This window comes from Nelumbo lutea, chromosome 3 (genome assembly GCF_056320005.1).
Source record: "Nelumbo lutea isolate HS-2025 chromosome 3, American lotus-T2T, whole genome shotgun sequence".
Taxonomy (NCBI): domain Eukaryota; kingdom Viridiplantae; phylum Streptophyta; class Magnoliopsida; order Proteales; family Nelumbonaceae; genus Nelumbo; species Nelumbo lutea.
The window spans coordinates 20,675,446-20,690,223 of NC_142686.1; the positions used below are offsets into that span (position 1 = coordinate 20,675,446).

The following is a 14,778-nucleotide window of genomic DNA, read 5'->3' on the forward strand; positions in this document are numbered from 1 at the left end:
TGGTGAAACCAACCTATTCAAGTTGTGTCAGTTTGGGTCAGTTTTTGGTTTAGTTGGTCGGTTTAAGAGATTTAAATATAAAATTAAAGAATTGTAATGATATTATTAAAAAATATAAAATATTAATATGTATCTATGGCCGGGTAAAATCAATTTACAAATGGTCAAATCAAAATCGACCTGACCTCTTGGGTTAGCATAATTGTTGAACTCAAACTGACTGAAATTATTAGAAAATCAAATAAATCAGGTTGAATTGGTCAATTTGGTCCGTTTTATTGGTTTGATGAACAGTCCTACTTCTCACCACTTGCAGCGACGGTGAGTTACAATCAGGTTCAATTTCTAGCCATTTTTTCTTTTTTTTTCCTAAAAAAAAAACATTGATACCTACCACTCCTCGCCACTTTTTTTTTTTTTTCTTTTATTGTTGTTTGAATTAAATGCTCCACATTGGTTTTTGCAACGAACCAGGTTTGATTCATATATATTTTTTTTATTCATACAATGAGTATGAATTGATTGAAATGTTCTTTCTATTAGCCCATTTTGAACTGGGCAATACTAAATGAGTGTCTTTTTCATTTGAAAACGCACTTCAAAGAAGTACCTTGCCGAACCGACTTTAAGCACTTTTTAGAAGCGTGTAAAGGCAAGAAGCCCTGCCAAATGCACCCTTAGGTTATGTTTGATTTGAAGAAAAAAGTAGGTAAGGGAAGGGAAATTGCAAAGGTTTTTTTACCTTTCCCTACTCTTTTCCTTCAAACCAAACACAGCCTTAAAATCAAACTCAAACCCGTTAGTCACCTTGAATGAGCATAAGAACGAGATTGTAATCAACTTTCTTGGTCAAAAAAAAAATCCCAACGGAATAAATTAAAAAAAAAAATCTCAACGTCCGGGATTAGAACTTGTGCAACAAGTAGAGATGTCCGTACCTGTAACGAGCGGGAGGTTGACATAGAATGATGGGTCGTGATATTCAACTCTGTAAAAAAAAGAAGGGGAAGAAGAAAACACGCATTAGAAAACAAGAAGAAATAATCGAAGGAAGGGGAAGAAGAAATATGGGGAAGAAAATGTATGAAAGAACCATGATTTTACTTGAGATTTTGACCAGTGCCGGAGGATTGGAATAATCAAACAAGGGGAAGAAGGGAATGGGGTAGGGTTTCAAGTGGGTATTTTAAGAATAACAGGAATTACTAAAGTGGCCTCAGTTTAGTAAGGTTTCGTTATTTCAAATTAATGTGGCGAGAATCATGTTCCTAAGAACTGGAAATATTGTCAAACTTTTTCATCCCATTTTGAATGAGAAGCGATAACCTGATTAAACCAAACGTGATTCTCATTGTAAGAATCACCAGAATCGGTAGAATCACTCCCAGGAAATAATGCCAAACGGGGTTTAAGTGTTTTGGTGATCCTCTAGAATGATATGATACGCTTCTTTGAATCATGTCTGCAAGCTACCCGAAGCTCAAAAGCAAAAACTTATTCAAACATATCATTGATGGCAGTCCAATTATTTACAAATCTAAGGAAAAATGTGTGTGCTCATTTTAGTTTGGAAATTGTTTTACTTAATACCTTCAACTTGGGTGTACCGAAACATGTACAGATGAGGAAAGTCTGATTTAAATACGTGTAGTTAATTAGTGTTTTTTTTTTCTGTTACTTTTTCAATTAAGAAATAAAAAAGACATGTAGATACGGACGGTGAACAGAAAACATAAGAGATCTGAAGCAATTATTCTTTTGTCTGCCATAACTTTGGCTGTCCAAAGACAACCAAACTTTTTTTCCTTTCCCAATTCATGTGGCTGAAGCTTCTCTTTCATTTAGATCATCTTCATAATCATCTAGTTCTTATCCCAAATATATGGGGTCGGCATTTAGATCTTAATTAAATTTTGGTAAAATTTATGATGTTGAAGTATTTATAGTAAAAACAATTTGGTAAAATTTATGCATAAACAGCACTATAAAGTAAAAACATTTAAATCAATAATAAAGTGATACATCACAATTATTAAATCATTAATATTGTTAAAGTATTTAATAGTAAAAACAATTTATGAAATGTGAACCAATAAAAAATAAATAAATAAACTATATGACACCTTTAACATGATTGATTTAAATTTTAATTTAACATGCAACAAAACAAATATTTCAAATGCACCATGTAGTAGGGATTCCAAAAGAGAAGGGCTTAGTTTGATGGCAATGTCATTTGTCTCATCTAGTAGGGATTCCCACGTACTGGTTGGGAATCCAGTCTTGCTTTTACATTCCCCCAACGCACCCATACAAGTTTTCAACAACAACAACCATAATAATAATAATAATATCTTGGCCGGTCTGTTGAGTGGAACTATTTGGTGGTATGAAAAGGAGTGAGCATGTATTCTAACAATCAAGGTCGCATTTGGTACCATTAACCTGAATTTGGATTTATCAATACAAATTGGTGAAAAATATGTATTGTCACTTCAGCTAAAACAATGCATGTATAAATTGATCATTAATATATAATTGAAACAATGTTTCAAGTAGAAACAATGCATTGTATTGATCAATCCAAATTGTTTCAGGTAAAAACAACAATGTTACTAAACACAATCAAAATGTTTTTGCAATTTATAGGTGATTTTGTCCGATTCGAGGTATTTTGAATTGTGGATACAATTAGATAGTTCTGTCAATTAGATAGTTCGGGTCAAATAGGGATTCTGTGATTGTTAGGATGAGGTTTCCTATCAAGATCTTCGGGAGGTTCCACCTTCCCCGATGGAATCCGCTTCCTTGTTCATGTGGGACATTCCTTCTTAATCGTATCTGTCCTTCATGTGGTTTTGGGTGACGATGCCAACATGGCCCTGAGAGGGCAGCTACAGAGTCAGCCACGTGGTGCCTTGGGTCAACTTAGCAACCACCCCAACACCACTCCCCTAGTTCCGAAGTCGAGGAGTGTTGTGCTCGACCGCGGGCAAGCGGGAGGGTTCTAAAGTCCTCCACTGAGGAACTCCAATTTGCGAGCCAGTTGGTCCATGGTCAAGTTGGCTTGGTGGGTGGACCGGGTGGTTCAACACTCATACCATTTCCATTACGGTTTGGCAGATGTGATGTGTTGTTTTATCTTTTCGAGGTCATGTGCATGTGAAGTGTAACAATGGTCCTACACCGTTAATCTGATTTGATCTGGACCGTTGGCTGCCTTTATAAAAGGGGGTAGGCGATCCATTTCACTTTGTCATTCGGAAAGAGTCTCCGCCTTAGAGTTTGGTTGGCATCCCTTGTTTGGTATTCCAGGTGTCCCGAACTTCTTTTTTATTTAGTAAGAAGTCTTCCACTACATCTTCTTTGTCTTCCCTTTTTACTGAGTATACTTAGGGGATGAGACCTATCCTAGCAATCCTCAATGAGATTAATATTAGACCCCAAGGTTTTTAAAACCAGACTAGACAGGGAACCGTTCTGGTTCTGGTTCCCTAGTTGAACAGTCCAATTGTCTGGTCCGAACAGATGGCCCATTCTGACAAAAAATAAATAAATAAATAAAATTTAAAAAAACCCAATCCCAGTTTTCCCGTGTTGAACAATTTAACGGTTCGACTGCCTAGGTTAGCAGTTCACTGACCATATCAACGGTTTTTGGCCAAATAGTGGCTTTGGGGTAAAATGGAACCAATCACTTAACCCGATCCCAGTTTTCCCGGTCTAACGGTCCGGTCCGGTCCAGTTTTGAAAGCATTGTCACCTGACGGTTCGACTGCCTAGGTCAGCAGTTCGCTGACCATATCAACGGTTTTTGGCCAAATAGTGGCTTTGGGGTAAAATGGAATCGGTCACCTGACACGATCCCAGTTTTCCCGGTCTAACCGTCCGGTCCGGTCCAGTTTTGAAAACATTGTTGGACCCTACCGCCCATGGAGACTAATTGCTTAGACCGATAGAAATTGCTTTCACTTTCTTTGCTTTCTAACCGCCTAGAAATGGGTTAGTGGGTCCTGCTGCTTCAGCAAGTGTTGAGTGGGATCTGAGAGTCATGGTTTGCCTGAACTGGTCTGGGATGGAACTAGGATGGAAATGAACTAGAAGGAACAAATCCAGACCCAGAAAAAAGGAAGATCTTGTCTGCCGCTCGCTTTGCCACTCCTACCTAAAATCCCAAATATAGGAAAATGGTTTGGCTTCTTTCCCATATTCTTTAGAGCTCATGAACAACAGACTAAAAGGGTACAAGAGAAGAGATTTCATCAATTTCATTTTTGGTAAGTTAGTAGTTAATACAGATACTCTAATCTTAACTTTGATCTACACTTCTTATAAGAAAACCAAAAGAAAAAGAGAGACAAACTTTGGGGCTAATAGAAATTATATTTTGTCAACTTGGCCTCCTCGAATTGCAGCTTTTAATCTCCTCTTTAGCTCATTCCTATATGCATACAAATAAAAAAAGGGGCTAAATTAGTTCAATTTGAAAAGAAACCCAACAAACAGTGAGCCACAAAAGCAATAAAAAATATGTATAAATGTTGACACATACCTCATCAAATTTCTGTCCATGGTTGAGGAGGATAAGAGGCCTCTATTCTCTTCAGCTCTTCTAAGAAGATATGGAATAACCTTCTCCACTGGTCCAAAAGGCAAGTATTTGCTTACTTGGAATCCTGCATTCCTCAAACCATAGGAAAGTCCTTCAGCCATTCCCTTCAACTGAGCAAATTGCAGCTTCTGATTTCCCTTTCCAATCCCCAAGGCTTGTGCTTTTCTTGCTGCCACACTTCCTATTGATCAATTCACCAAAATCGTATTTGTGTTTGAAATTAGTACTAGTTAGTAGTAATAACAGTACTTGTTCTCAAAGTACGAGTTGTTTTAGCTAGGAAATTGAACTTTTACCAGATTGAAAATTATGAGTGGCAAGAACAACAGATGCTGAATCCCTAGCTACTTTCTCAAGCATAAATGAAGCACAATCGTCGTAGCACAAATGTGTCTCCTGAATACTCTCATGAATGGGAGAAGGAAAACCCAGAGAAAATGCTAATTGGGTTTCGCTAGACAGATAGGCTCCTCTTACCAATTTAAAACCAATTGGAATTCTCCTCTTCTCTGCAGCTTCAGTTGCCAGAAACAACCTTTGCTTTGAATCTTTTAGGTAAGCTTGAATTGTTCCAAAAATAACTGGGTTCTCATCTTTGTTGAAACTGATTGCAGCACAGTAGGTTAGGTAGTCAATTGCAGGTTGAACTGATGTGTACTCTGCATCAACAAGCAATGGGAGATCGGTTTCAAGGCAATTCTGGCATAGCTTCATTAGTCTTTGGTGGGCGAGTTGGAGATCTCGTTCCTCTGTTGTAGTTAGAGGTTCTGGTCTTTTGAGGGTGTGATAGAAAGGGCTAGAATGAGAAAGAACTGGTAATGTCTCTTGCTTCCATGGAAGATGGAAAGATGGGTCTCTATGTTCCCATCTCAGCATATCACTTACGCGCTTGAGTAATGAAATTGGACAAATAGCAGAGATCTTCACACAAGCAAAGCTAACCTGTTTGCATGAAAATATAGATTTGTTTTCTGTTTCACAATTAATAAGGATACTGGGAAGCATCATGATGCAAGAACTCGTTATTAGTACTGCTGGTGGTTTTAACATCAATTTATCTGATCTAATTTAGATTGTGTTTGGTATGTATAATTGTTGTTTATACACAAAACGTGTATAGAAACGTCAAATTGACATTTCAGGTAAAATCAACAAGGGGTAATTTGAGTTCAGTTTCCCTTAGAATTCATAATGCCATTGTACAGTTCGGCAAGGGGGAAAGATTCCCAATTCACCACCATTCTGGAAGGGCTGACATAACCCACATAGTTGGAGCCACCTAAGAGATCATGTGTCAAAATATTGGTTTTATCGTCAATTCAAATGGGTCTTTTATTTATTCTAATGTAAAGTTTGATATATAGCATATATACCACAGGATTATAAATTATATCAGCATTGAACAAGATTACAAAAATGAAAAATCAAAAGAAAACAACAATATGATATTGCATAGCTAGCCTGCTTTAGCTTTAAATTCAACCATATATTCATAATTATTTATTTTTCAAAATTCAGAAAATACCATTTATGTAACTTCCAGAAGCAAAAATTATTAATTTGAATTATTGAAAGGTGGAGCAAAGGAGGTGGAAGCAATCCGGAAATTAACCAGAAACCCAAAAAGATAGAAAGGTAGATTAATTAACTAAATTTCATCCTTGAAAATCGATAAAACAGAATAATTGAGACAAATTAAGAAAGATAAAAAAAAAAAAAACTTACAGAAGATGGTGGAAGCAACTTGGTAGTCTCGACGGTCTTAAGAAATTCATCCAAATTCCGATCACACGACTCGTTATCAGTTGCGTCCTCCAACCCATAATCCAAAATTCCCCTCAACCCATCATCCCAAAGCCTCTGAAGCGTCCTTCCAGCCTCCTCCACGTTCTCGCCAGCACAGAAATGTTGGTAAAACGTGTATTTCACTGTCCTCAATATGATCTCTTTGAAGATCGAATTCCCCACCAGCCCAGACTTCATTACCCACACACCCAAGTTCACAAATGGGTCAAATGCAGCCATGTGAAGGTTCAACGATGATCTCAGCAACTGAAAAGTAGAAACCGATGAAAACAACTTGTCAACCTCGTCGAGGTTCAAAACTGAGTCGGAAGATGCGGTGACGACCGGTTCCACAACAGCTTCATCATCAGCTTTCTCCGGTAAACTCAACGGAGGAACGGCAGTGACGATAGACGAAGATGAAGAATTCAAGGATCTGACGATGTAAGGGAGGTTCTGGAGGACCTTGGGGGACGCTCGGGCAGCCATTAAAGATTGAACTGGATTTCAGTCTTCAGTTTTGAACCTTCTTAGTTGTAACAGCTCTTTCTGGTTAGTTTGGAAGAAGATTAACGTGATATATAAATGGACGTTTGTTGAGACTTGAGAGGAGCAGCTTTGTAATTTTTGGAGAGGTGAAAGGGGTAATTAACAAAGGCCCGGGCCGTTAACAGGAATAGTACAAGAGTTGCGGATAATCCAACACCTTGGCTTTTACACTGATGAGATTCCATGGTGACGACACTACTCTGGGAGTAATGGAAAATTTCCTCTTCCAACGGTGGATAACGTTGAAAGGAGCGTGGCTTTACTATCAACCGTTGAAAGGAGCTAAAAGTGACAGCCCCGTTACACGTGTTGGAACTAGAGATATGCCACGTCACCCCTTGTCACAGGCAACTGGCAACTAACCGGATAAGGCATTGCACTTTTTTGGTTAAGTGTTGAGATGCGATATACAAGGGTGGATGGTGGATGATGGGAAGAATAAGTTAAAAGCATGGGTTTAGGTGAATGAATGGTGGTGGTGAAGCTGAAGGCCGGGGTAAGAGATGATGAATGATAGAGTCTGGGATCTGGATGGGTAAGTTGTTTGAGCAAATCTCTCACTTGCTCAGTGTGATCTTTGACCACTCTCCCGGTCTGTCCGGATTTGGGTTTTCAATTTTCAACCAATTGCCTCACTAGAGTTGTTTGGTGTGGTACTGGTAATAATCAACTGATGAGGAACACTATAGCATACAGGTTTAGTAGTAAAGGTTGTGTTTGGTATATGACTTATAACGTGAAAATCATTTCTGTTTTAAAAAAGCAAAATCATACATACAATTTAATTTGGTGAACACCCCAAAATTAAGGGAGTACTGAAACATTTAACTGGAGCTGCAGCTAACCTGCCATCCAATTCCATACCTTCTACTGCGCACAACTCGGAGTGAAACACTGGAACTCTCTTCTTCAATTGTTCTGTTTCTGGAAAAGGTTAATGAGAAATTTGGAGTTGAAAGTTGAAACTCTTCAAAGAGAGAAGAGAGAGTTAAACTTCCAGCTGTTCATATAGTACTGTTAGAATTCAAAAGTTGAGAGCATTGGCTGGTAGGCCCTGAGCTAAATTAAGTTATTCCCCCATTCTTAACGTCCTTTGGCCTCTTGTTCTATACTTCTATAGCTTTTCATTCTTACAACTTTCCAGGACTGTAAGTTAGGCCGATCTGGCTCAAAATTTCAACCCATGGTTTTCAAAATCGGACCGGACCAGGCGGTCTGACCAGAAAAACCGGGAACTGGTCAGGTGATCGGTTCCGTTTTTCACCAAAACCGCATTTTTGCCAAAAAACATTGATTTGATTAACAAATTGCTGACCCGGGCGGTCAAACTGTTTGAACCGTTCAATGATTTTGACCGTTTTTTTATTTTTTGTCTGAATGGCCTGATTGTCCGATTTGAACAGTTGAACCATTTGACCCAGGAACTGGACCCCTAATCGATTTATCAACCGGGTCGGTTTTAAAAACCTTGGTTCAACCCAATCGGGTTTTATCTAGGACAAAAATTTTCAGCCCAAAGCTAAGTTCAAATTTGGGTTAATCTTAGTTTAGCTCAAGAGTCAAGAACAAAAAACTGGACTCACATCCACCTATGCATACTGAAATATAGGATCCTTTGGAGTTCAAGTCAGCCCCCAACAATGTCCACTGCACATAGAACATCTCCTGATGATGACATCATCATTTTTTGGATTATCATTGGGAGATGTTTCTAATACACGGCGTGAATGTGCTGTGGGACGTTGTGGGGGACAATCTTGTGGGACCTAATTTGATCTCCTTTCTTTGATTAACTATTGACTTCTAATATGAGTTCATTCCTCATATAGGCTTCTCAAGTCTGGCATAGCTCGAGCCTGCTTGAAACTTACTACCTCTCTCTTCAAGCATCTTTTCTAGAATTGTTAATAAGCATACCAAAAAAATTCTCTGTTAGAGATGGATTATGATAATGCAGAAATGGAACCATTTCTGCAACTAGAGAAGTCGAGGCTTTAAAAGCATGTTTAGATCATTTTGTCTGTGTTTGGTTTCTAGTGGTTTTCCTTCCTTTTCCTTCAAACCAAATATAGCCTTAGAGGGAGTTCACATATCCGTCCCACAGCACATTCCGCCGTGTATTGTGAACATCTACTGATGATGCCAATAATGTCATCATTGGGAGATGTTCACAATACACGGTGGAATGTGCTGTGGGGCGTTTGTGGGGCGGAAATGTGATAAGTTATTTTCTATTCCCTTAGACAAAAGACCCAACACTTAAACTTCATTTAACTAAGGAGAAGGAAAAGAAAAGAAAGATTAACTCATTGAACCCAAGAGATTAAAACATATGGGCTATGTCTTCTCCTAATCCTTTGAACTAAAAAAAATGGAAAAACAAAAAAGATAAGCCTCTTTAATTTATGAAGCAATGGAGAATGACCAAATAAGTAATTTACAAACCATTTGTTTGCAATGCAACTTCATTTGTATTTGTACAAATGCATGAGAAGAATGCAAATTCTGGTAAAATTTTTTATTCGGGTTTTATTTTACCTCATCTGCAATGCAAACCAAGAAGCAAAAGCTTAAGGCTATGTTCGATTTAAAAATAAAGGTAAGGAAAGGAAGGGAAAGGTAAGTTTCCTGTTTCCCCACCTATAGTTTTCTACCTTTTCTTTCAAACCAAAAACAGCACAAATTACACATATAAATCAGAATCTGCAAAGAAATTGCAGTGCACCTAAAAGTTAAAAAGTTTTCAGTTTGGCTCAACAAAATAATAAATGCCTTATTTTTTTCAACTTAAAAGGCGTAGAAAATTTTTCACATCATTTCAGCTAAACTTTCACTTTTTTACAACTAGCTAGACCTTTGTTTTCCACCCCTTTTTTGCAGGCTCGGTTTGGAAAGAATACAAATACTAATATGTACGGTAAAAATACATTTCAAATAAAATAAAATACAAGACTTTGCACTCTATATATTCATATTTGTACTCCTTCCAAAGGTTCAATTTGAGAAGAGTGCAAATGTAAATATGTACATTGAAATATTTCAATTAAATTAGTCACATTGAAATATATCAGCTAAATTTTGTCCTTTTGAAAACTAGAACTTAACTTTCCACCCCATTTGCATCGAAGGAATGCCATACTCTCGTTTGCTCGCTTTTCATAGGTAATAGGTTTTATATTCAAAAACCAAAAGAAGTAAAGACTCAAGAGTGCTTATCTTCGATTAAGGCCCAAGAACTATATCTACAAGGGCCCATGGGCATGTAGCCTAAAGATTGAATGAATTCGGTTCAACCTTAAAGGTTTCATTGTTAGACAAACTATTTATACTAATCTATATGTTTTTTTTTTTTCAGATAAATAAGACAATGATCATTTTAATCATAAAAAATTATTGTTAGAAGGGTAATTTTATCACATCTAAGTATTAACAACTTTCCTTTCAGGTGGAAAAAATTACCTACCCACCTGTGAGATGGATGTCACTTGCCTAAATAAGTTATACCTAGAAAAAATAAATTTTCTATAAACCCTACATTAATCTAAAAATACAATATAAGTATCCCTGTTCAATAAGAACCAAAATCTCATTGACAGACATTTTCCCTCTAAAAGTCAAAATCCTGAAGTATTTGAATTGAACGAGCTTCTAGGGGCAAACAAAAGTCACATTTGTATGTACAAGACAAAACTACATGGCACGTGTCGTCCAAGGGCTTCATGACCGAGATTATAATTAAATTTCCTCGCCATTGCTCAGTTTCTTCGTCAATTACGACAAGCCTGTTTAGAATAATATATGTGCTAACTGTGAGCTTTCAGGAAGGCCAAAAGAGAAAAAAGATGGCTGACAATTCTCAGAAAGCGAGCTTCCATGCAGGTGAAGCTAAGGGCCAAGTTCAGGTGATGGAACATTAATGTTTCTTCTATATATGATAAAATCGATCAATTTAATATATATATATATATGTATGAGAGTTTTCTGCTTATTGCAGGCCAAGACAGATCAGATGATGGAGAAGGCAAGCAATGCCTATCAATCAGCCAAGGAATCATACCAAGAGGTTCTAGCTATTCATTTCCCAATTAAGAAATTCCAGTTCTAAAAATGTTAATCCAAACAATATTCTTTTAATTTATAATATAATAGTATAAATTTTGATTGTATAGGGTGGTCAGCAAATGATGGCCAAGGCACAAGGGGCCGCTGATGCTGTGAAGGAAGCCACCGGGATGAACAAGTGAAAAGTTATTGGCTCATGGGTCCCTTTTTTTTTTAATTTGTTGCTTTGGATTCTCCTCTTGAATAAGAGCTGGTTATTGTTTAAGGAAAAAAAAAAAAAACAGAGAGATCATTTCTCTCATGGGTTGAATTTGTTTAATCTTGATTAGCACCATCTCCTTTTGCTGATATAATTAATGGGCATCATTAAAACATTCAACACAACGTTTTATGTGCCTTCGATCCACAATTCAGGTTAACCCCAATTCCTGGATCTAGTTCTCAGGAAAGTTAAAAAGCAAATTGAATCAGTTATTGGAGAGATGGCCTTGAGAATTGAGATCGACGGCCGCCAATCTCCCAAACATTATTTTGATTTCACAATAAATTCTTGCCACGATACATTCAACCAATCCGAAATTGCATAAGGGTGTTCATTTGATTCATTACTCTTTGATAGAACTGCAATGGGGGCTGGGCCAGGCTGGTACAGCCAAGTTTTGTCATGTTATCCGCATGGCTCGTGCTGAGGCGTGAGGCCGGCATGATTTTTTTTATGAAGAAACTTTGAAAGAGAAAATAACAAAATATTTGAAAAAAATAATAATATAAATAATAAATTGAAAAAATTTTAAAACTTTATTCTATATGAATTTTAATGTATATAATTGTTCATATATGAAATAATAAAATGAAATTAAAAAAAAAAAAACATAACGGAATTTGAACGAAATAGTATAATAAAATTGAAAATAAAATACAATGGAATTGGAAAAAAAATCACAAATGATTTGGATTATAATTTATGAATAAAATTGAAAACCAAATTTTATAATAATTTTAAAAATTTTGTACAGTTATTGGACCTTCCAGTTTCATCTCCTTTTTGAAATTTTTATAGAAGTTTCTTTATCACTTGACCAAAATGCCCCTCAAAACTAATTGTTTATAGCTGTTGGGGGAATTCTGAGAATTTAGAGGGCACCTAATGATTAAATACAAAAATGCTCACACCCTCAGGTGTTTGCATTTGTTGGGAGCATTTTGAGGATTTGGGATCTGCTCCTCACAGGCACATCCACCATGCATTGGGAACATCTCCCGTGAATAATAACCAATAAGTATGGGAGATGTTCCCAATGCATGATAGGATGTGCGTGTGAGGCACCTGTGAGGCGTCAGGTGTAGGCCTGTTCATGGGTCGGGTGGCCCGGCCCAATCCCCGGACGGGCTTGAACAGGTATATAGGCCCGCAATAAATTCTAGCTGGGCTCAGGATTTGTCAAAATAGCTTGGCTCGAGCCCGGTTCGGCCCGACCTATAAATAAACCTAGAAAACCTAGTTGAATACCCCTATTTTTTTTATCTCTTTCCCTTCTTTTTCCAACCAAATTCTTCTTCTCCACATCATCTTTTCCTTCTTTATATATTTTTTTTAATATAAATAAATTTTGAATTTATATATTTTTTTAATGTAAATAAATTCTGATTTATATTGATTATTGAATAGGGAAAAATTCTAATTTTTTATTAGGTTGGGATTCGGGCTTCGGGCTTTTTTATTAGGGCCGGGATCGGGCCCAAGTTGTAGGCCCATTGGTCGGGCCGGGCTCGGGCTTGGGCCTAACATATTTCTTTTAATGAATAGTAAAAGCCCGGCCCGGCCCATGAACAGGTCTAGTCAAGTGTGAGGAGCAGTTCCGGTCTCGATTTAGACGGCCCTAATGATAAAATACCAAAATGCACCCCTAAAACTAGTTGTTCACTTGTCCATAGCAGTTGAGGGGCATTTAAGTCATTTAAGGCCCCCTAAAGATGAAAATGGCCGTTAGAAAGGGGGAGAGGAAGTTTTGCAATGTGTTGTGCTAGCATGGACCCTAATGGGCTGCAGTTCAAACCACTTAAGTGACTCAATGATCAAGTGAGACCATGGTTTTGGTAACCATGACTGCTAATTGAGGTTAAATCATTACATCCTCAAAATATTTTGAGATTTATTTCAAGCCTTCATATCCAACATTATTCCATCAAGGCCAATCAAGACTAGTTTGGTTGCAATTATGGCAATGCAAATGATTTGAATGTAAATCCTGACCTACTTTTGTTTCAAAATTTAACTTATATTGTTTGATTGCAATAAGTAAATTAAGACATAAAACAGAAAAAAGTAAAATCCAAGTATTTGCATTTTTTTTTTTTTTACATTTGCACTCCCATTCATTTGTACTAGTGCAAATAAATTCGCACTGCAACCAAACACAGCCTTAAGAACTTTCCTTCTAACTTTCTCTTTCTCTCACTTTCTATCAACCCAAACACAGCTTAAGGTATCTACATTGGCCTTGTATTCAACATCTAATGACACTTTTCCCTCTAACGCCATTCATTTAGGCTGTGTTTGGTTTGAAGGAAAATATAGGGAAAGGAAGGGAGAGGTAGGGAAACCTTTCCCTTTCCCTACATTTTCTAGGGAAACCTTTACAACCCTTGTATTGGTTTCCCTGTCTTTCCCTACCTTTTCCTTCAAACCAAACATAACCTTAAGTTAGGCAATAGGCATTAGGTAGCTCCTATGCCAAATACCATGCTTTAGATACCACAAGCAATGTATACTACCTATAAAGAGTGAATGCCACTCCTTTCTAGAATTTTCATTGGATGTTTTTTACCCTTTTGTCTAAGCATACAATGGATATAAAGAGGGCATATATGTCCTCTGCTCTCACTTCAGAAACTGCCCACTTATAACCGTTCAAAAACTGCCCAGGTGTTGGAACCATGAATTATTACTATTCATCCCACTTAATACCTTAATTAATTTTTGGATAAATGAATTATAAGAAATGACCATAAATTATAAATAGTTTTGTCTTAGAAATACTGCCACATACAAATGCACATACACGTTTACTAGTACTATAAAATCCATAAATTATTAACAAATCCTGTATTTCAGTTTGTAAGCCCCATCTTGCAGATTGTCAACCTCAATATTCAATTGGATTAAATAATTTGTCCAATTACAATATAAAATCAGAACAAAGATACCACAAGGGGTGCAAAGCCCAAACCAAGCCCAATTAAGTTGTACCACTAGATAGATTTGATGGTTAGAGAAATCAAAGTTCAAATAGACTATCCATCACTTCTGTCAAACAAACTAGGTACAAGGCTAAAATTGAAAACCCAATTGATGGAATAAACATGAGAATGCAGGTTCAAGTCTGAGATCGACCAATTTGTGAAAAAAATGGCCCCAATAGCGTAGGTGAATATTGGATAACAGCCCTTTTAATAAATAGAATGAGATAAAAAAATGGAACTTCTTTTGCCAATTACAATGTTTTGAAGGTTTAAGACTATGAGACTATCAAAATATTGAAACTATGGGTTAGAAGAATTAGGAATAGACTGAAAAAGGACTTGGATGGAATCACAAAATAGGATTCGTGTAAACAACCCTATATAATTTAACAATGAATATCGTACTGGAATCACAAAATAGATTCATGTAAACAATCCTATATAGTTAGAACAAGACTTAAATGATGATGATGATTATGCTATATTTTAGTTCTTCCAGTCCATCATCTATGATATCCACATCTAAA

General features: G+C 36.9%; 2 protein-coding genes across 2 annotated transcripts; one reads left to right on the forward strand and one right to left on the reverse strand.

Moving 5' to 3' along the window:
* Positions 1-4,243: 4,243 nt before the first annotated feature.
* Positions 4,244-7,080, reverse strand: LOC148863450 (proline dehydrogenase 2, mitochondrial-like). Its single transcript, XM_088979730.1, has 4 exons — positions 6,338-7,080; positions 4,909-5,554; positions 4,553-4,793; positions 4,244-4,441 (listed from the first exon to the last, which is right to left on the reverse strand). Exons 1-4 carry the CDS (start codon positions 6,884-6,886, stop codon positions 4,381-4,383), a joined length of 1,497 nt encoding a protein of 498 aa, XP_088835856.1. The 5' UTR covers positions 6,887-7,080; the 3' UTR covers positions 4,244-4,380.
* A 3,622-nt stretch (positions 7,081-10,702) lies between these two features.
* LOC148863451 (uncharacterized) lies at positions 10,703-11,392 on the forward strand. The gene is made up of 3 exons (XM_088979571.1): positions 10,703-10,848; positions 10,941-11,009; positions 11,116-11,392. The coding sequence occupies exons 1-3, from the start codon at positions 10,789-10,791 to the stop codon at positions 11,188-11,190; spliced, it is 204 nt and encodes a 67-aa protein (XP_088835697.1). The 5' UTR covers positions 10,703-10,788; the 3' UTR covers positions 11,191-11,392.
* The last annotated feature ends 3,386 nt before the right edge of the window (positions 11,393-14,778 follow it).

Excerpts from the sequence above, each read along its gene's own strand:
- LOC148863450 (XM_088979730.1), bottom strand. The coding sequence starts at position 6,886 with ATGGCTGCCCGAGCGTCCCCCAAGGTCCTCCAGAACCTCCCTTACATC. Across the intron at positions 5,555-6,337 it reads AGTTGCTTCCACCATCTTCT|GTTAGCTTTGCTTGTGTGAA; the intron begins GTAAGTTTTTTT and ends TCATGCAAACAG. Across the intron at positions 4,442-4,552 it reads ATGGACAGAAATTTGATGAG|GAATGAGCTAAAGAGGAGAT; the intron begins GTATGTGTCAAC and ends GTATGCATATAG.
- LOC148863451 (XM_088979571.1), top strand. The coding sequence starts at position 10,789 with ATGGCTGACAATTCTCAGAAAGCGAGCTTCCATGCAGGTGAAGCTAAG. Across the intron at positions 10,849-10,940 it reads AAGCTAAGGGCCAAGTTCAG|GCCAAGACAGATCAGATGAT; the intron begins GTGATGGAACAT and ends TGCTTATTGCAG. Across the intron at positions 11,010-11,115 it reads CCAAGGAATCATACCAAGAG|GGTGGTCAGCAAATGATGGC; the intron begins GTTCTAGCTATT and ends TTGATTGTATAG.